Here is a 21,303-nt window from a genome sequence, read left to right as displayed (position 1 = left end):
ATATGTCAAGAGAGTTTAAATGGATAAATAAATAATAATAAAAGAAAAACTTCCTGAATCATAAATATGGTGGTATACCTACTAGAAGATCTAAAAGTTTCTACCCCTTAGAAATTTTAAAAACAGGGTATTATAAATGTCTAGTAATAGACAAAAAGACAACAAAATATTGAATAGGTTTTCCCAAACTTGAGATCGCCTGAAAAAAACATCACTTTATACATCAAAGTAACAGCACAGCAGATAATTTGCTTTTATTCAATCAGGGCAATTACAGCCAATCAATTACAAGAAAAACATTGTGGGACTCCACTCAAACGTAACACTTCTTTCAATGTGTCATTTGCCTATTTCCATCCTCCACTGCTATAGCTTTTCGTTTTCTGGGAGAATTAGAAAAAAAAAAAGTGAACAGTTTTTCAATTATTATTAGAGTATCTAATATATATTCTATAGATTGTTTTGTGCAGTTGCTTTCAAACTACACAGAAGTCCTACTAATAATTACCAATAAGTGCTTGTAAATAAAGCACAGTAATATCAGAATTTTAGTAATCCATTTTTCTAAAATTAAAAGTGCATGTTTAATTTTAATAACTCACTAAAAGAAACACTGGTAAATTGTATTATTTTTTAACATAAATAAAACATGACACAATTTATTTAACTTAAAACATTTTTCAATTATTTTTTTTCTGAAAACATCCAAGTTCTATATTGTCTGAGGGTGAGAGGGCATTCAGTTTGAATTTTAAGGCAGTGAAGCCATCTTGTGGTTGATGTTGGTGTTGCTGAGGCTTTGAGAAGGTCACTTCTATCCGGAAAGATTTAGGCCTTTAATCGCAGTTTCACATTTAAAAATGCATATACAGGGCTTCCCTGGTGGCACAGTGGTTGAGAGTCCGCCTGCCGATGCAGGGGACGCGGGTTCGTGCCCCGGTCTGGGAGGATCCCACATGCCGCGGAGCGGCTGGGCTCGTGAGCCATGGCCCCTGAGCCTGCACCCCGCAACGGGAGAAGCCACAACAGTGAGAGGCCCACGTACCGAAAAAAAAAAAAAAACATGCATATACAACCTGTCAGTCCTAAAAACTTAGATGAAAAAATAAACACAGATCTGGAAAGCCTTTCCTGTTAGGGCTTCACAGTAATGCATTAAAGTCCTCACACAGCTGGACTGGTAATAAAGCATTTTTACATTAACCTATATTTTATAAGTAACTTCTACACCTTGGTTCAAAGGCTAAAGCTATGAAAATAACTACAACAAAATATTAAACTTGGAGAAGAATATGAAAAATATTAAACAGTTTTATAGGAAGCATAGTTTTACTTCCATTTTGTCATGACTTCTTTCCATGATTTTTACCTTACAAGCTAAATATTCCAGAACCTTGTAATATCTAGATATACAAAGCCTGCCCTGAAAAACTCATAAGTTGCAGCATATAGCTTCCTCGGCACATATTGCTCCACTCTAAAAACGTTTATGGCCTAAAAGTCAAACATAAACTGCTTATGGGAAAATCTAGCTTAGGCTTAGAACCCTGGAGAAAAGTGTCATCTTCCCACTCTAACTACTTTTTAAATTTGTCTGAAACCTTTGCATCAAGGTTGCAAGCAACCTTAAGGAGAAAATATGGGAACTGCAAAATAATATTAAGAATAGAATGGTAGAGGGGTAGGATAGGGAGGGTGGGAGGGAGGGAGATGCAAGAGGGAAGAGATATGGGAACATATGTATAACTGATTCACTTTATTATAAAGCAGAAACTAACACACCATTGTAAAGCAATTATACTGCAATAAAGATGTTAAAAAAAAAAAGAGGATGGGAGGAAAGAGAAAAGAATGTGAACAGAACTTACAGTAATTACTAACAAAGTTACTTGTATTTTTTTGGCCATCCTACTTCCTCACAAAATAATCAGTGATAACTAATAGAATTATTAAGACTTCAGTTTCAAACTTCAGATGACAATGCCCTTCTGAAGGTCCCAGTTTGTCTTCGGACAAAACAGATGTAAATACAATGTTCCAGGATTAACTGTCTTCTCCTAACTACAGACCTACCACCTCTCCTACCGGATCATAGCTCTCTCTACACTTCCTTTCCAAATGCTGAAAATGCTGTTATCTAAGTCTTATTAGTTATGATAATAACATTACACAGCATGTAAGCATTTACTTTTGGCCTCTCAGGAGAAGAAGTTTGAAGACTCCTCTCTACATTCCTTTAATCTACTTCTAAAGAGGATTACTGCTCTGTCTTGCAGAATCTCTAGTACATTGGATGGAGCTTGAGGCCTAATGAATAAGCTTCCAAGGGGGATAGAAGACACAGGACTACAGGCTCTTTTAAAGGACCCACACAAAACTAATGGAAGTAGCTCCTAAAAAGACAGCCTCCTCTCTTCTCTTGCTTATTAAGGATTTGCTTCTTAAACACTGGGGCAAATGCTCTCCAACTCTTTTTTCTTTGGCTTTCTCTCTTAGGAGTGGTAATATCACAGGCAAGCATGGAACTTAGTAGAAATAAAGCAGAAATTTGACCTACTTTGATTCTATTATACTAAGATCAACCTAGCTCAAGTGATAAAGTTCTGCATTAGGGGCTGGGGCTAAAACACAGTCAATAATGAAGTATCCATTTGCCTTACTTCATTTACTGCATTCCCTTGGAGATCTCTAAGTAACAAGATAACAAACTGAGGTAATAAACATGCATTCTTAGATCTCCAGGACAAAAATACCATCCTAAATGTCTCATAATGCTCAATACTTGCCATACACATTGCGCTACATTTAAGATGTCACATAGATTATGTCACTTAATTCTTCAATGTCATAAGGGACATAATATTTGAATGATAAGAAAATTAAAATCTGGCAAGATTAAATAACTACCAGAAGTCACAAAAACATAATAAGCAGAAGGATGAGATTTAAATCTAGTCCAATAATTCTAAAATCTGTATCTGTCCAATATGTTACCAGCCCCTACTGTTTTCTGCTCCCTCTCCACATCGTATCTGAAGCACAGCAAAACCATGCCTCTGCTTCCTGGGACAGCTAGTCTATCTCACACTTTAAATTTCCTGTCTAAATTAGTTTTTGCAAAATTAGTTTCTAGTATGATCTATTTGGAAAATCACTAGGTAATACAGTTCTTTCTTCCATTTGCTATTTTTTTTACTATTAAAAGAAAATTAGAAAATAATATTATTTTATACCAAAATCTGACATGTTCAAGGAACAGGAAGATTACTTATTCAAATACTCTGCTTATCTTATGCACAGATTAAAATAAAATTTATTTAAATTTTTTTATTTAAAATTTATTTTAAATAAGAATTATTATATAATTTTAGTGTCTAGACCCATGTCTTAATGATTCTGTCACCATTAACATGATGAAGTGCTGGGTAATAAAGCTTTCCAATAAAGGCACAAATAAAGCAACTTTTACTGTATTAGTCTTATTTTACAGACAGACACACAAGTAATTCATGTCAAAAATACATTCCTTAAACATTTACTTTTGCCTGAAAGTAGTTATATTTTTATATAATGTATGCAGTTTTAACCAAAGGCAAATAAAATGAGTAATTCCCATGCGTTGGCTTCTAAAAATTCTATTAAAATTAATTTTCAGAACATTTTCACGAATAATGTGAAGAGAATTATACTTGGCGTCTGAAGGAAAAATATAAATGGGAAGAGCAGAAAGGCAGTTAATCCCACTCTACTTCTGTTTCATGTGAACAGAGCTTATTTTCTGTCTTTTCATTTTACGTATAAACTAAATCTACATCAGCATTAAAAATATTTCAAAGGATAAAATTTGGCAAAGAAAATTCTAGATTCAAATATTCTAAGTTATATATATTTTTTGTTAGCTACATTCAAAGGAAATTCTGAAGAGACCACTTACAAAACTTTGTGAGAAGCTGGCAGAGTAGAAGGGCGTGCGCTCACTCGCCCTTGCGAAAACACCAGAATCACAGCTAACTGCTGCAAAATCGACAGGAAGACACTGGAACTCACCAAAAAAGATACGCCACATCCAAAGACAAAGGAGAAGCCGAAACAAGACAGTAGGAGAGGCGCAATCACAATAAAATCAAGTCCCATAACTGCTGGGTGGGTGACTCACAAACTGGAGAACAATTATACCACAGAAGTCCACCCATTGGAGTGAAGGTTCTGAGCCCACATCAGTCTTCCCAACCTGGGGGTCTGGCGACAGGAGAAGACATTCCCAGAGAACCAGATTTTGAAGGCTAGTGGAATTTTATTACAGGACTTCGACAGGACAGGGGGAAAAAGAGACTGCACTCTTGGAGGGCACACACAAAGTAGTGTGTGCATCATGACCCAGGGGGAAGGAGAAGTGAACCCATAGGAGAATGAACCAGACCTACCTGATACTGTTGGAGGGTGTCCTGCAGAGGTGGGGGGTGGCTGTGGCTAACCACGGGGAAAAGGACACTGGCAGCAGAAGTTCTGGAAGGTACTCCTTGGCATGAGCCCTCCTGGATCTGCCATTAGCCCCACTAAAGAGCCTGTCCCTTCCAGCGCTGGGTCGCCTCAGGCCAAACAAACAACAGGGAGGGAACTCAGCCCCACCCATAAGCAGACAAGTGGTTTAAAGTTTTACTGAGCTCTGCCCACCACAGCAACACCCAGCTCTATGCACCACCAGTCCCTCCATTAGGAAGCTTGCACAAGACTCTTAGATAGCGTCATCCACCAAAGGGTAGACAGCAAAAGCAAAAAGAACTACAATCCTGCAGCCTGTGCAACGAAAACCACATTTATAGAAAGATAGAGAACACGAAAAGGCAGAGGACTATGTACCAGATGAAGGAACAAGATAAAACCCCAGAAAAACACCTGAATGAAGTGGAGATACGCAACCTTCCTGAAAAAGAATTCAGAATAATGATAGTGAAGATGATCCAGGACCTCGGAAAAAGAATGGAGTCAAAGATCGAGAAGATGCAAGAAATGTTTAACAAATACATAGAAGAATTAAAGAACATACAAACAAAGATGAACAATACAATAACTGAAATGAAAAATACACTGGAAGGAATCAATAGTAGAATAACTGAGGCAGAAGAATGGAGAAGTGACCTGGAAGACAGAATAGTGGAATTCACTGCTGTGGAACAGAATAAAGAAAAAAGAATGAAAAGAAATGTAGACAGCCTAAGAGACGTCTGGGACAACATTAAATGCATCAACATTCACATTAAGGGGGGGGTCCCAAAGGAGAAGAGAGACAGAAAGGACCCAAGAAAATATTTGAAGATATTATAGTCAAAAACTTCCCTAACATGGGAAAGGAAACAGCCCCCAAGTCCAGGAAGCGCAGAGTCCCAGGCAGGATAAACCCAAGGAGAAACATGCTGAGATACATAATAATCAAACTGACAAAAATTAAAGACAAAGAAAAATTATTGAAAGCAGCAAGGGAAAAACAACAAATAACATACAAGAGAACTCCCATAAGGTTAACAGCTGATTTCTCGGTAGAAACTCTACTAGCCAGAAAGGAGTGGCACAATATATTTAAAGTGATTAAAGGGAAGAACCTACAACCAAGATTACTCTACCTGAAAAGGATCTCATCAGATTCTATCGAGAAATCAAAAGCTTTACAGACAAGCAAAAGCTAAGAGAATTCAGCACCACCAAACCAAGTCTACAACAAATGCTAAAGGAACTTCTCTAAGTGGGAAACACAAGAGAAGAAAAGAACCTACAAAAACAAAACCAAAACAATTAAGAAAATGGGAACAGGAACATACATATCAATAATAACCTTAAGTGTGAATGGATTAAATGCTCCAACCAAAAGAAACAGGCTTGCTGAATGGATACAAACATAAGACGTGTATATATACTGTCTACAAGAGACACACTTCAGACCTAGGAACACATACAGGATGAAAGTGAGGGGATGGAAAAAGATATCCCAAGCAAATGGATATCAAAAGAAAGCTGGAGTAGCAATACTCATATCAGATAAAATAGACTTTAAAATAAAGAATGTTACAAGAGACAAGGAAGGACACTACATAATGATCAACAGATCAATCCAAGATGATATAACAATTATAAATATATATGCACCCAACATAGAAACACCGCAATATATAAGGCAAATGCTAACAACTATAAAAGAGGAAATCAACAGTAACACAATAATAGTGGGGGACTTCAACACCGCACTTACACCGATGGACAGATCACCCAGACGAAAAATTAATAAGGAAACATAAGCTTTAAATGATACAATAGACCAGATATTTAATTGATATTTATAGGATATTCCATCCAAAAACAGCAGATTACACTTTCTTCCCAAGTGCACACAGAACATTCTCCAGGATAGATGACATTTTGGGTCACAAATCAAGCGTTGGTAAATTTAAGAAAATTGAAATCATATCAAGCAACTTTTCAGACCACAACGCTATGAGATCAGAAATAAATTACAGGGGAAAAAACATAAAAAACACAAACAATGGAAGCTAAACAATACGTTACTAAATTACCAAGAGATCACTGAAGACATCAACGAGGAAATCAAAATATACCTAGAGACAAATGACCAGGAAAACACGATGATCCAAAACCTACGGGATGAAGCAAAAGCTGTTCTAAGAGGGAAATTTATAGCAAGAAACAAGAAAAATCTCAAATGAACAATCTAACTTTATACCTAAAGGAACTGGAGAAAGAAGAACAAACAAAACCCAAACTTAGCAGAAGGAGAGATTTCATAAATCAGAGCAGAAATAAATGAAATAGAAACAAAGACAACAATAGCAAGGATCAATAAAACTAAAAGCTGGTTCTTTGAGAAGATAAACAAAATTGAGAAACCTTTAGCCAGACTCATCAAGAAAAAAAGGAAGAGGACTCAAATCAATAAAAGTAGAAATGAAAAAGGAGAAATTACAATGGACACCGCAGAAATACAAAGCACCATAAGAGACTACTACAAGCAACTCTATGCCAATAAAATGGACAACCTGGAAGAAATGGACAAAAATTTAGAAAGGTATAACCTTCCAACACTGAAGGAGGAAGAAATAGAAAATATGAACAGACCAATCACAAGTAATGAATTTAAAACTGTGATTAAAAATCTTCCAACACGGATTCCCTGGTGGCGCAGTGGTTGAGAGTCCGCCTGCTGATGCAGGGGACACGGGTTCGTGCCCTGGTCTGGGAAGATCCCACATGTCGTGAAGCATCTGGGCCCATGAGCCATGGCCGCTGAGCCTGCGTGCTGTGCCTGTGCTCCACAACGGGAGAGGCCACAACAGTGAGAGGCCCACGTAGCGCAAAAAAAAAAAAAAGAATCTTCCAACAAACAAAAGTCCAGGACCAGATGGCTTCACAGGTGAATTCTATCAAACATTTAGAGAAGAGCTAACACCTATCCTTCTCAAACTTTTCCAAACATTGCAGAGAAAGGAACACTCCCAAATTCATTCTATGAGGCTACCATCACCCTGATAGCAAAACCAAAGATACTATAAAAAAAGAAAATTACAGACCAATATCCCTGATGAATATAGATGCAAAAATCCTCAACAAAATACTAGCAAACAGAATCCAACAACACATTAAAAGGATCATACACCATGATCAAGTGGGATTTATCCCACGGATGCAAGGATTCTTCAATATATGCAAATCAATCAATGTGATATACCATATTAACAAACTGAAGAATAAAAACCATATAATCATCTCAATAGATGCAGAAAAAGCTTCTGACTAAATTCAACACCCATTTATGATAAAAATCTCCAGAAAGTGGGCATAGAGGGAAGGGAACCTAACTCAACATATTAAAGGCCATATATGACAAACCCACAGCAAACATCATTCTCAATGGTGAAAAATTGAAAGCATTTCACTAAGATAAGGAACAAGACAAGGATATCCACTCTCACCACTCTTATTCAATATAGTTTTGGAAGTCCTAACTATGGCAATCAGAGAAGAAAAAGAAATAAAAGGAATACAAACTGGAAAAGAAGAAGTAGAACTATCACTGTTTGCAGATGACATGATACTATACATAGGTAACCCTAAAGATGCAGCCAGAAAACTACTAGAGCTAATCACTTAATTTGGTAAAGTTACAGGATACAAAATTAATGCACAGAAATCTCTTGCATTCATATACACTAACAGCGAAAGATCAGAAAGAGAAATTAAGGAAACAATCCCATTCACCCTTGCAACAAAAAGAATACATTACCTAGCAATAAACGTATGTAAGGAGGTAAAAGACCTGTACTCAGGGCTTCCCTGGTGGCTCAGTGGTTGAGAGTCTGCTTGTTGATGCAGGGGACACGGGTTCGTGCCCCAGTCCGGGAAGATCCCACATGCCGTGGAGCGGCTGGGCCCGTGAGCCATGGCCACTGAGCCTGCGCGTCTGGAGCCTGTGCTCCGCAACAGGAGAGGCCACAACAGTGGGAGGCCCGCGTACCACAAAAAAAAAAAAAAAAGACCTGTATTCAGAAAACTGTAAGACACTGGTGAAAGAAATCAAAGATGACACAAACAGATGGAGAAATATACCATGTTCTTGGAATGGAAGAATCAATATTGTGAAAAACACCATACTACCCAAAGCAATCTACAGATTCAATGCAATCCCTATCAAATTACCAATGGCATTTTTTACAGAACTAGAACAAAAAATCTTAACATTTGTATGGAGACACAAAAGACCGTGAACAGCCAAAGCAATCTTGAGGGAATAAAACGGAGCTGGAGGAATTAGACTCCCTGACTTCAGACTATACTACAAACAGCAATCAAGACAATATGGTAGTGGCAGAAAAACAGATATATATATCAATGGAACAGGATAGACAGCCCAGAGATAAACCCACACATCTACGGTCAACTAATCTGTGACAGGAGGCAGGGATATACAATGGAGAAAAGACAGTCTCTTCAATAAGTGGTCCTGGGAAAACTCGGCAGCTACATGTAAAAGAATGAAATTAGAACACTCCCTAACACCATACACAGTAAATTCAAAATGGATTAAAGACCTAAATGTAAGGCCAGACACTATAAAACTCTTAGAGGTAAACATATGAAGAACACTCTCTGACATAAATCACAGCAAGGTCTTTTTTGACCCACCTCCTAGAGTAATGAAAATAAAAACAAAAATAAACAAATGGGACCTAATGAAACTTAAAAGCTTTTACACAGCAATGGAAACTATAAACAAGATGAAAAGACAACCCTCAGAATAGGAGAAAATATCTGCAAACGAATCAACAGACAAAGGATTAATCTCCAAAATATATAAGCAGCACATGCAGCTCAATATTGAAAAAACAAACAACCCAATCAAAAAATCGGCAGAAGACCTAGGTAGACATTTCTCCAAAGAAGACTTACAGATGGCCAAGAGGCACATGAAAAGCTGCTCAACATCACTAATTATTAGAGAAATGCAAATCAAAACTACAATGAGGTATCACCTCACACTGATCTGAGTGGGCATCATCAGAATATCTACAAACAGCAAATGCTGGAGAGGGTGTGGAGAAAAGGGAACCCTCTTGCACTGTTAGTGGGAATGTAAATTGATACAGCCAAATTGATACAGTCACTATGGAGAACAGTATGGAGGTTCCTTAGAAAACTAAAAGTAGAATTACCATATGACCCAGCAATCCCACTACTGGGCATATACCAAGAGAAAACCATAATTCAAAAAGACACATGCACCTTTTGGACTTCCCTGGTGGCACAGTGGGTAAGAACCCACCCGTCAATGCAGGGGACATGGGTTCCAGCCCTGGTCCAGGAAGATCCCACATGCCACGAAGCAACTAAGCCCGTGTGCCACAACTACTGAGCCTGCACACTACAGCCTGTGAGCCATAACTACTGAGCCTGTGTGCCACAACTACTGAAGCCCACATGCCTAGAGCCTGTGCTCCACAAGAGAAGCCACCGCAATGAGAAGCCTATGTGCCACAATGAAGAGTAGCTCTCACTCAACACAACTAGAGAAAGCCCATGCACAGCAACAAAGACCCAGTGCAGCCAAAAATAAATAAATAAATAAAATTAATTAAAAAAAAAAAAACACATGCACCCCAATGTTCATTGCAGCACTATTTACAATAGCCAGGTCACAGAAGCAACCTAGGTGTCCACAGACAGATGAATGGATGAAGAAGATGTGGTACATAAATACAATGGAATATTACTCAGCCATAAAAAGGAACGAAATTGGGTCATTGTAGAGATGTGGATGTACCTAGAGACTGTCATACAGAATGAAGTAAGTCAGAAAGAGAAAAACAAATACCGTATATTAACGCTTATATGTGGAATCTAGAAAAATGGTACAGATGAACCAGTTTGCAAGGCAGAAATAGAGACACAGATGTAGAGAACAAACGTATGGACACCAAGGGGGGAAAGCGGGGCTGGGGGGCGGTGGTGGGATGAATTGGGAGATTGGGATTGATATATACACAGTAATATGTATAAAATAGATAACTGATAAAGTATTTTTAAAAAAATGCTCTGAGAAGTTGGAGGAAGAGAAAACTCTTATCAGTACCTTTCCCCATGAGCTTATAGCAGAGATAGGTTCTGAGAATCCCTAAAGACACCCGAAGAAACAATGGAAAATCAATAATCCAGAATGCTAGTTTTCTTAAATCAACTAGCATAAGGATGCGCAGCCACTGCTTTGATGTTAGTTACTTTTCCTGTAAAGAACTGTTGCATTCATCAGACCTGTCCAAGACTCCTGCATAATTTGGAGTACTATACTCGAGAAGTTTTCTAATTATGGTTCCCAGACCAGCAGAATCAACATCCCACAGAAACTTGTTCATAATATAAATTCTCGGGCTCTATCCCAGTTCAATGGAGACAGATGTGTGGGAGCAGGAGAGGTTAGAGGCTGGCAATGTGTGTTCTAGCCAGGCCTCAGGATGATTCTGATGTATGCTGAACTCTGAGAATTACGACCACAACCAGAAAAAGAAATGTAAGGAACTGGAGAGGACTCTGAGAAGAACAATGAAGATGAACGGAATGCCTGAGACAGAATAAACAGAGGAACCAAGACAGATGGCTTTAGCAAGAAGAAACCTGTGGTACTGACATTTAAAAGGCTTCAAGTATATGAAGACTTATTCACAAGGGAAGGTAACCAGATGTTCTCCATTTCCCCTGAGGGAAGACAAAGAAGACGTTACGGACTTCAAGTTGCATCATAAGAAATTTAGGTTAAAATACAATTAAAGTTTGCTGACACAGAGTGTTGTTAAACATTAAAATGAATTGCTGAGGAGTTTGTAGAACTTTCTTCTCTGAGTATCTGCTTCAAAAACTACTGTAAATTATAAAATAAACTCTTGTTTTCTTTCCAGCTAAATGATTACCATCTACTGCATAAGGGAAAATGTGAAAAATATGTTGTTACATTTCAGACCTTTTAAAATTATCTAAAATTTAAAATATCTGAGGTACAGCAACTATCTTAAATATCTGAGTGTTAAAATGATAAGAATACTTATTCAAACACAAAACATATACATTCAAAGTATTTCTTTAAACTATAGATAATGATGTTCCGTAATAGTTCAAAAAGTGAGCAGTAGCACATATAAAATTCTTGGTTGATGCAATTTACATGTATTTTCAAATAAAAAGAAGAAATTGAATACAAATGAATAAGAAGTAAAAGACTGACTAGTTGATATCTAAAAATTGTATCCTTGTATTTTAAAAACATCACTGAAAAAATTCATAACATGAATACATATATGTGTTACACAAAATGATAGCAGCAACCAAATGCACAGCTTTGCCAAAATGCTTCTAACACTCCCAATCTTATAGCTTTATATTAATAAGTTCATTAAACAAATATGGTTAACAGGTAACTAAAATAAAAAGATACAAAAAGGTCCTTTTCCTGAGCACCAATAATATCTGGTAAGTCTCACATGTAAAGTAAGTGTGTCATAGTTACAATTCCTGAAACAAAAGTTCTTTTTTAATGTTGAAAAGTCACCAAAAGTTTAAAAGTTTAAGCTTTAATAATTTTCCATGTGTATAGGAAGTCACTATAACGATAACTCTGTGACTTGTTCACCTCCAAAATATTTTGAAGTTGCAGTCTTCATTGACAAAAAACAATTCCAGGAATTTAGTAGATGTTCATATTTATTGTACTTAGCATAATTCAGGAAGTTAACATTTTTCATTACCTTTTCCACCTTTCCACCATTGATGTCACTGGGGAGGAATTTCTTGCCAATTGTTCTCAAGTCTGTCTAAAATAAAAATATTATTATTAACATAAAATTATAGAGAAAAGTGAATCTAAATCTAATTTCACTCACCAACAAAAGATAAAATTACTTAAGGTGTGTGGAACAAACTTTAAATAAATGTCTTTCAACTGATTATGAGATCTATATATATATAAAATCAATCTTTTCTAATAACACAGTCCCATACATACATTGTTTAAAGTACATCAAAGGCCTTATTTATATCTGGTCATACTTCTCTAGATACCCTTTTAACTTACTAAGTCTTCTTTATTAAAATCTAAAACTTGATTTTATGAAACTATATAGTCTTACTAAAAAATTAATGCCACAATCCAAAACTAAATGACTACTTTGAACATAAAAACAGAGTATATTTTTGACAACTAAATTCTATCTAACCTTGATATGCAGAGACATGAAAACACATTACTCTATAGGCTGTGATACTTATGACATAACAAAGCTACACAACATAAAAATATCCCAGAGAACAATACCACTGCAACAGCAAGAAATCGTAAGACTATACTGTAGTAAATACTTATTTCATTTGCTTTTTAAACAAATTACAGAAACAGAAGTTGTGAACAAATGACTAACCACATGAAAATTCCCAAGTACATATTATTCAGCAAACTAAAGCAAAACAAAAAAGAACATAGGACTAAGATAAAGTTGTAGGATTTCTGACATAAAATCAGAACTTCAACTACACAGTCTACATAAAAAAAACCAGACTTTTTCAGGATTTTGTCTTAAGTAAGAAGAAGTGAAAACTAAAGGAAAAGTAAGAAATTTGTTCAGAAGAAAACTAATACTACTCATGAAAAAGGCCTAATTATTTAAACTAAGAAATTATATCGCTGCTTGAGATAGTGAGGTTAGATTAATAACTAAATTTGTACTGTTTTGTTATTCCTTAAATATAGTAAAGAGAAGCTCTTCATTGCCTCAAGAGCAAAACAAAACAGACTTAGAGTGCATTTAATCACAAAATTTATAAGGGAGAAATTTATATTACACTTAAGGAGAAAATACTAGATGATTAAAATTACTGTATTATAAAAGGATTACATATAGAGAAGTAGGATAGTCTTCTTTGAACACCTACAATAATAGAATATCCTCTTACTTGAAATATCCATATATGGTCAGCTTAAGAAACAAGCATACATGTTATACAACCCTCACAGATCCTTTCCAGTCTTTTACTACAATGATTTATAATTTATTTCTCAATGTAATGCAAGGATCACTCCTAAGTAAAACTCACTGAATGGAACTGCCAGGTAAACTAAGCCCCAAATCCAAATACTTGTTTAACAATGTTTCAGGTTTATCCTTTTTGCAGCCTTCACCCAATAATAGAGTGAAAGAATTATAAACCATACCTCAAGTTGCATGTCTTTGACTTTGAAAATACTAAGCAACATATGGGGAAAAAAATACTTTCCTATACTAGCATTTCCTATATTAGGATTGTTTTGAAGATTAAATAATGCATGTAAAGAATTCAGCACAATGACTTGCAAACAGTAAGCATTTAATGAATGTTAGCTATCATGTTTACTTTAGCGAATATAAAACATGCATATTGTTATCATCTGAACGTGTACAAGTCAATAATACAACTAACAGTTCATAAAAACATAAGCATTATCTTGAAGTCACTCAAAAGCTGAAATATTTAAATATGTATAAAAAACAGAATACATAAAAATTTTATGATACATCATGGTCCTTCATTTCTGGTTTTTATCACTAATTAAAAAATTAAAATAAAATGAGGCATTAATATAAATGAGAAATGAGCACTAGACTAAAATCCTAAACTTTGATTTACTACATACTGTAATTAACTAATATGACCTGGGACACGTCAGAAATTCTCTAAATCCAGTTAATTTATTCCTCTGTAACATGGAAAATATATTACCAATTCTATCTTCCAAAGCTGTTGTCAGGCTGAAAGGAGACAATATATTCAAAGTGCCTTACACACATATAAGGAATGTTATTTCATTGTTCTTTTAGCAAGATGAAAATGACCTACCAAATCTTTAAACATCCTAAATTCAAAGTCAATTTATGAGTTCTGCAAAGGCAATTCTATGATTCAGATGCTGTTATATCAGGGTCACTAGGATAACTGGGTCCAAAAATATATTTATAGTGAATAAGCAATTATGCAGGAGAAATATATAACACGCACGTGTGCACATGCACAAAAGATTCCTGACTATTTTTTCAAGTAAGTTCAGCAGAATATCTATTAGGCAAATCATTTTGTATTACACAGAATCTTAAAACAAATTTAAAAATAATCTTTAAAACTTTTACTGTTACATATTATTTAGTAATTTAAGACTAGGCTATCATTTAATTTTTTTCTGAATAATTCAGAAATTTGAACGCAAAACTACATGCTGAATTTCAAGGTTATTTCTTAATATCCTTACTCCTCATTCTACAGAGGAAAAAATTAAGAACCTCCCTCCTTTCAACATAAAAACCCATGCAGAAAAGAGTTACATAGCAGCTCTGAGGCTGCTATCTTTAGAAGGGCCAGCTTACAAAGTTGGCCCGAAGGTGTCATCTGGGAACTTGGCACTTGAACCATTCCCTAACTGAAACTGTGGTTCACGGCCTAAATTATTTGTGTTAACAATGTGATCTATGGTAAACACCTGCTTTTTAAGGGGGGGAGTCTGGAATTTTATTTCATGGTAAGCAGAGAGTACCTTCCTAAGCAGCCCAATAATAGCCTAATGGACTTCCCTGGGCAGGAAAACCATATACATACCATTGCTTTGTTCACTGCTAGATAAAGGAACAAATTCAGTGTGTTCCCACTGGCGGAAGAGAACACAAGCAAGCTTATGCATGGATTATTCTCCCAATATGTAATAAGTTGTATGTAAGAACTAATAATGCAAGTCTTTCTCAATTAGTGATTAACATCCCACAATCACTCGAAAGTTAAAAAACTTCAACAGAAACACTGTATATACCTGATTTTATTTAAAGGTTATAAACTTGAACCTTAGATTATTTGTCTGGTGTAGACTTCATCCCGATTAAAAGTATTTTTTTTAATCCTATTGTATCGCATAATAGCTCTGGACTGCAGTATTTAACTATATATTTTAAAGAAAATTGTAAAGACAAATTAATTCACTAAGATAATAATAATCATGTACCTCTTATGTACACAGGACAAATACTTCATGTTGACTTATTTTACTTAGTTTCATACCCAATTTATACATAGCTCAATGCTATTTACCTATGTATATAAATAAGAAAAATAAAAAAGAACAGAAGATTGTCACAAAGCCTTTTTCCTATCATCTTTAGGACTTTTTTTAATAAACAAAGAAACTAGGGTTCTTTTTTGTGTGTGTGTGGTACGCGGGCCTCTCACTGCTATGGCCTCTTCCGTTGCGGAGCACAGGCTCCGGATGCTCAGGCTCAGCGGCCATGGCTCACGGGCCCAGCCGCTCCACGGCATGTGGAATCTTCCCGGACCAGGGCATGAACCCGTGTCCCCTGCATCGGCAGGTGGACTCTCAACCACTGTGCCACCAGGGAAGCCCGAAACTAGGGTTCTTTATACCATTTTTTGAAAATAAAATTCACTAATTTGGGTGCAAATCAAGGGAAAAAGTGTCTAGCAAATATTCCCATTTGTAGTCACAGATAACACACATAATTTCTAAAAAACCTGTTGGTCTTATTGAATAAAATTTCAAAGCAGCTAAAAAAAAAATCACAGGTTTCAAATTTTAAATTTTATGTTTAAACCCAAGTTTAACTATGTAAATATAAATTTAAGTAATTTGAAAAGTTATACACATTTATATATTTATTTATACTTCACATGCTCTTATCAGTTGTCGCCCTTTCTGCTTTATGCTAAACCTACTTTGCAGTGACATAATGGATTTATCAGACAGTAATTCTCTTCTGAATTTCACTGATTATGTATCATAGTATATGAAGTTGATTAATAGACTGTGACTGCAAAGGCGATACAAAAAAAACTCCCATAGGGTAACTGCAAGATTGAAAAAAGAATATTAATTTACTTACATCTGTACTTCAAACAATTTTTATAACTCTTCAAAAATATCCAAAAGTCAATCCCAATTATAGATAAGATACAACTATACAAATGGGTAGAGGGAAAGAGCTTGGAAAGAAATATACACCAAAACATTAACGGTAATTATTTGGTTTTATTATTTTACTTTTCTATATTTTCTGAAGTAGTCGTATGGTACCATATATACTACTTTTATCAACAGGAAAAGTTACTTTGAAAGAAAAAATACAACTGTCAAGAAGCTATAACCTAGCTAGAGTTTCTATGTAAATTAAATGTCAATTTGTTTTCATGAATATGATCAGTTTTTACTGCTATTACATAGCTACTGTAAATGTAATGAAATTCTGTAACGGATCACAGGGTGAAAAAAAAAGGAGTTTTAATTGCATTTTTCCCTTTTTCATTGAATTCTGAATAATAGATGTTAAAGAAATATATATTTCTAATAATTGGCTTATATGAGATTACCAAATTCAACAAACATCCCTGCAATTTAAAATGGACAATAAAAATGCAAGATGATTTATGATTTTTTCTCATCATAAATCCAGTTTATTCTATGAGATATTTTTCATAAATATAGCTTCCAGATTTAAAACATTTATAAGTTAATAAATAAAACTTACATTGAGAGCAATCAGGATGATGTCATTTATATTGACTTTGTCAGGAGAACTTGTGCATGCTTCAATGCCTTCATCTGAAAGATACCTGTTAAAATAAAATAAATGGCTTAATATTTTCTAAAATCAAAATTAACCAAAATTATTTTCTTAAGTCTACATGCAATTTTGTTCTCTACTATAAAATGCTTCCACTACAAATACGAGGCAAAAAGCATCCTGGATACTCCCTGTTTATTTACTATCTGATAGAACAGGATAGACAATGCGTATTTTTCCTCTTTTATATCTTTAAAGGGATACCGTGTTAATAAAAGTATCCATATGTTTTCTGAGAAAAGCTATTTAACCATCAATATACTTCTTAAGGAATGAATGAGCTCCTCTTTACTATTATACAAATACAATATCCAATTTAAATATTTAGTAATACAGTAAACTCTTAAGAGATTGAGATGTGCTATAAAAATAGAACCAAAAACAACATAGATTTAAATATAATCCAACAAGCTTTCTTCTGGGCTCCTTTCTCACATTATCTTCTCAAGTCCCCTTTCTCTAACATAATGTTCCCAAGAATCTTTCAATAAATACTTCTGACTCCAAATAGCATAAAGATAGGCAACTTTTTACCATATATCTTTCACTTTTCCTGTCTCTTTTCAGTTTTTTTTACTCATTTTCTTATTGCCCTTTGTTATTTTTTATTCAGTCCAAACCAACCATACATCTGTAGCAGACAATAATTAATTCAAGAGTAAAAAGATTATTGAATCCAAAGGGGGGAAAAATCATCTCTACCAATTCACCCACACCCAATACAGTCATTTTGAAATTCTTTGATAAATTCTACAATTCAGATATCATCCCCCCAAAAGTCCACCTGTAAAAATGCCCATTAACATTCAGCATCTTTTGTAATCAGTATCAGATACTCCTTTAACCAAAGGTCTGATGCTAGCATTGCCACTGTAGACATTCTCCCACTAAAAAAGATCCCACTACTGGGCATATACCCTGAGAAAACCATAATTCAAAAAGATACATGTACCCCAATGTTCCTTGCAGCACTACTTACAATAGCCAGAACACGGAAGCAACCTAAATGTCCATAGACAGATGAATGGATGAAAAAGATGTGATACATATATATACAATGGAATATTACTCAGCCATAAAAAGGAACGAAATTGAGTCATCTGTAGTGATGTGGATGGACCTAGAGTCTGTCATACAGAGTGAAGGAAGTCAGAAAGAAAAAAGCAAATACCGTACATTAACGCATATATATGGAATCTAGAAAAATGGTACTTGATGAACCTAGTGGCGGGGCAGGAACAGAGACACAGTCTTAGAGAATGGACTTGTGGACACAGGTGGGTAAGGGGAGGGTGAGATGAACTCAGAGAGTAACACGGACATATATACACTACCATGTGTAAAACAGATAGCTAGTGGGAAGCTGCTGTATAGCACAGGGAGGTCAGCTCGGTACTTTGTGATGACCTAGAGGGGTGGGAGGGAGGCCCAAGAGGGAGGGGATATAGGCATACATATAGCTGACTCACTTTGTTGTACAAGAGAAACTAACACAACATTGGAAAGCAATTATAATCTAATAAAGATGAAAAAAAAAAAAGATACAGGAGTGCTAATCTGACAGAGCTAACTCCGGCTCTTCCTGATGGCCAGCAATTCCACCATCAACCCCCAACCTTAGGCTGATTCTAAGACACCTGTCAATGTAAACTTTACCTGAAGAGAGCAACCAAAGAGCATATACCTTTAAGAAACATAGGATGAATGATTTCTCAAAAGTAAAAGGACAAGTGAAAAGAAATGTGAATAGGAGAGTACAAAAAGCAATAGAAAATTAAAGCTGATAAACCTATGCGTAAGATCAAGGAGGTAAAAGAAAGGAATGTGTATATAAATCAAAGCAAGAATGTGTTAAAAAAAGTTAGATACTATTAAAAGTTGAAGACCATGGCAGTGCTAAACTACAATGATGAATGAAGGCAAGGAGTTAAGTGGGCTACAGAGAAAAATAGAAGTGTTAAGTATGTAGATGAGTCAGTAAGAATGAATGGATGGGAGGCAGGAATAAATAGTACATGAGTGACCATGGAATACAATGTTTGCAGTCAGCAGAGATGGCTAAAACACTGCTTTAATTCAGAATGGCTAAGTTCATTTCCTTATTACCCTGATAATTTGTCACCATTCACAGCCATTGACTGTATCCGGCACTAACCATCTTACAAACTCAGTTCTACAAATATTAATTAATTCCCCCTTTATGTGAAAAGCACTATGTGAATCAGTAATAAGATCAGTAAAATGATGAAAAATAAACATCTTTCTTCAAGGAGTTTACAGTCTCACATAAAGAATAACACAACATGTAAACAGCTATCATACAATGCCAAAATAACTATAAACAAAATGTTATGGGGGCTCAAAGTGGCTGCAGAATGGAAAAGAGTGCACAGAAAGGGAATAGTATGACCAACAACATGGAAGTAAAAAGTATAAAGCACATTCTAGAGGTAATAACTTGGAACGTTACGGCTGGAAAATGGGGAAGAGATGAGAGGTCAGTATAGGTTGAGACGAAGTTTATTTACTGTAGGAAGCAACAGTGCATAGAGGGATATGGGTGCTATATTAAATGTTGACTAAATGTTGAGTAATTACAAAATCACAACTTTCAAAATTCCTACAGTGGGGAAATAATATGCAATGACTAATAAAATACTTTTGTTTTCTAGAAAGGTAACTCTTTAGAATTAAAAGATTATAGGATGTCACATGAACTGGAAATGATCTTAAAAAATAATCAAAGTTTAACTCTTCAATTTTACAGATGAAGAACGCCCAAAGATGTTAACCTAAACTTGCCCCAAGATACAAACTTAAGCTATGAAAAGTTAAAACAAAAATGCCTCCTGATTCCCAGTTTAGCAGTCTTTTAATTACAACACACTATTTTTATTTATCAACAACTAATGCTAATATCAGGAATACGATTTTTTTCTCATAAACAAAAGTCAACATCTATACAGATCAATTTTTTAATCAAGTAGACACTTTACCAACACACACAAAAAAGCACAACTAGGTAAATTCGATCAGTGTCTCCGAAGTATATTAAATAAGAATAGGCCTAGTTTCATAGTAAAAGATCAGGGAACTAATATTAACTACGATTAAGAGATTCAAAAATTGTTACAACAATAAAAATACCTATCCTGCAAAATATAAAGAGGAAACATCTATCTAACAAAAATTCTGAAGGCAGAAGAGATAAGGGGGTGTAAATTTGACTTCATCCATGTATAAATCAAATATCATGTGATTTCTTCCAAACGATGCCTGGAGAAGGCTTCCTGAATATAAGAAATTATAAAATATGGCTCAGTCTCAATTTCCAAGTTTTACAAGTCTCCCTTCCTCACCCTTCACATTAAAAATAAATAAATAAATAAATAAAAATCAAAGAACTTGAGCCTCACAGCTTTACTTTGTAATTATCAAGAAACAGGAGACCCATTCACAGGTCTCCCCAGTAACATCTTGGTGATCCTTCTGTCAATACTGGACCATTTTCACAGGACTAAATCTAAATTAACTGTAACTTGAGATTTATAAATTAATCTTTCTGTTTTTGTAAACATTTAAGACTCCAATATCATCAATGAATAAAAAATGTGATAAAACTAAGGTATTATGTCCAAATCCGCTTCAAGATGCACAACAGGAACACAGCAACTGAAAGAACAAAACAACACACAATTCACCAGCCTTAATGTGGTCACTGGGAAAAAAAGGAATTGAAAATTGGCACAGGCGTGTCAGATCTGATCCCTGTGCACATCTGCACGATGGACCTCAAGGGAAGTGAGTCATAATCAGTTCCCAGGTGCCGTCTTTGAGCATGCAAAACCAAGGGCATGGACCTTAAAGAAGAAACAAACCCCAGAGAGCTCTTGTTGACTACAACAGCCCCCAAAGCACACACTTTTTTTCTCCTCTGGTGGAGATTTGAGCACAGTAACATTATAAAACCATTCATTACTATTCTGAACTAAAAATACATCAGAATACATTTTATTGGCAAGCAAGGCACTAAAGGGCTAAATTCCTACATGATACTCATGGAATAGACTAATATTTCTCCTTAATTTTACCTTCAAATAATTCCATT

General features: G+C 35.3%; 1 protein-coding gene across 3 annotated transcripts in view; it reads right to left on the bottom strand.

The window, feature by feature from the left end:
• Window positions 1-21,303, bottom strand: part of TDRD3 (tudor domain containing 3) — a 201,881-nt gene that overhangs the window by 100,563 nt on the left and 80,015 nt on the right. For 2 of the 3 annotated variants that reach the window (XR_012327696.1, XM_019936451.3), the window contains exons 2-3: window positions 17,100-17,184; window positions 12,297-12,362 (exon numbers count right to left, since the gene is read on the bottom strand). Coding sequence is in view for 1 of the 3 variants with exons in the window: in XM_019936451.3 (XP_019792010.2) it covers window positions 12,297-12,362; window positions 17,100-17,184 (151 nt within the window). In the remaining 2 variants the exon portion in view is untranslated. Of the gene's footprint in view, window positions 1-4,424; window positions 6,957-12,296; window positions 12,363-17,099; window positions 17,185-21,303 lie in introns of those variants that run through there. The other variant, XR_012327697.1, reaches the window with a different exon arrangement.

The sequence above is a fragment of the Tursiops truncatus genome, chromosome 18, assembly GCF_011762595.2.
Source record: "Tursiops truncatus isolate mTurTru1 chromosome 18, mTurTru1.mat.Y, whole genome shotgun sequence".
In the NCBI taxonomy this organism is placed as follows: domain Eukaryota; kingdom Metazoa; phylum Chordata; class Mammalia; order Artiodactyla; family Delphinidae; genus Tursiops; species Tursiops truncatus.
This window is presented reverse-complemented; position numbering and strand designations above follow the sequence as displayed.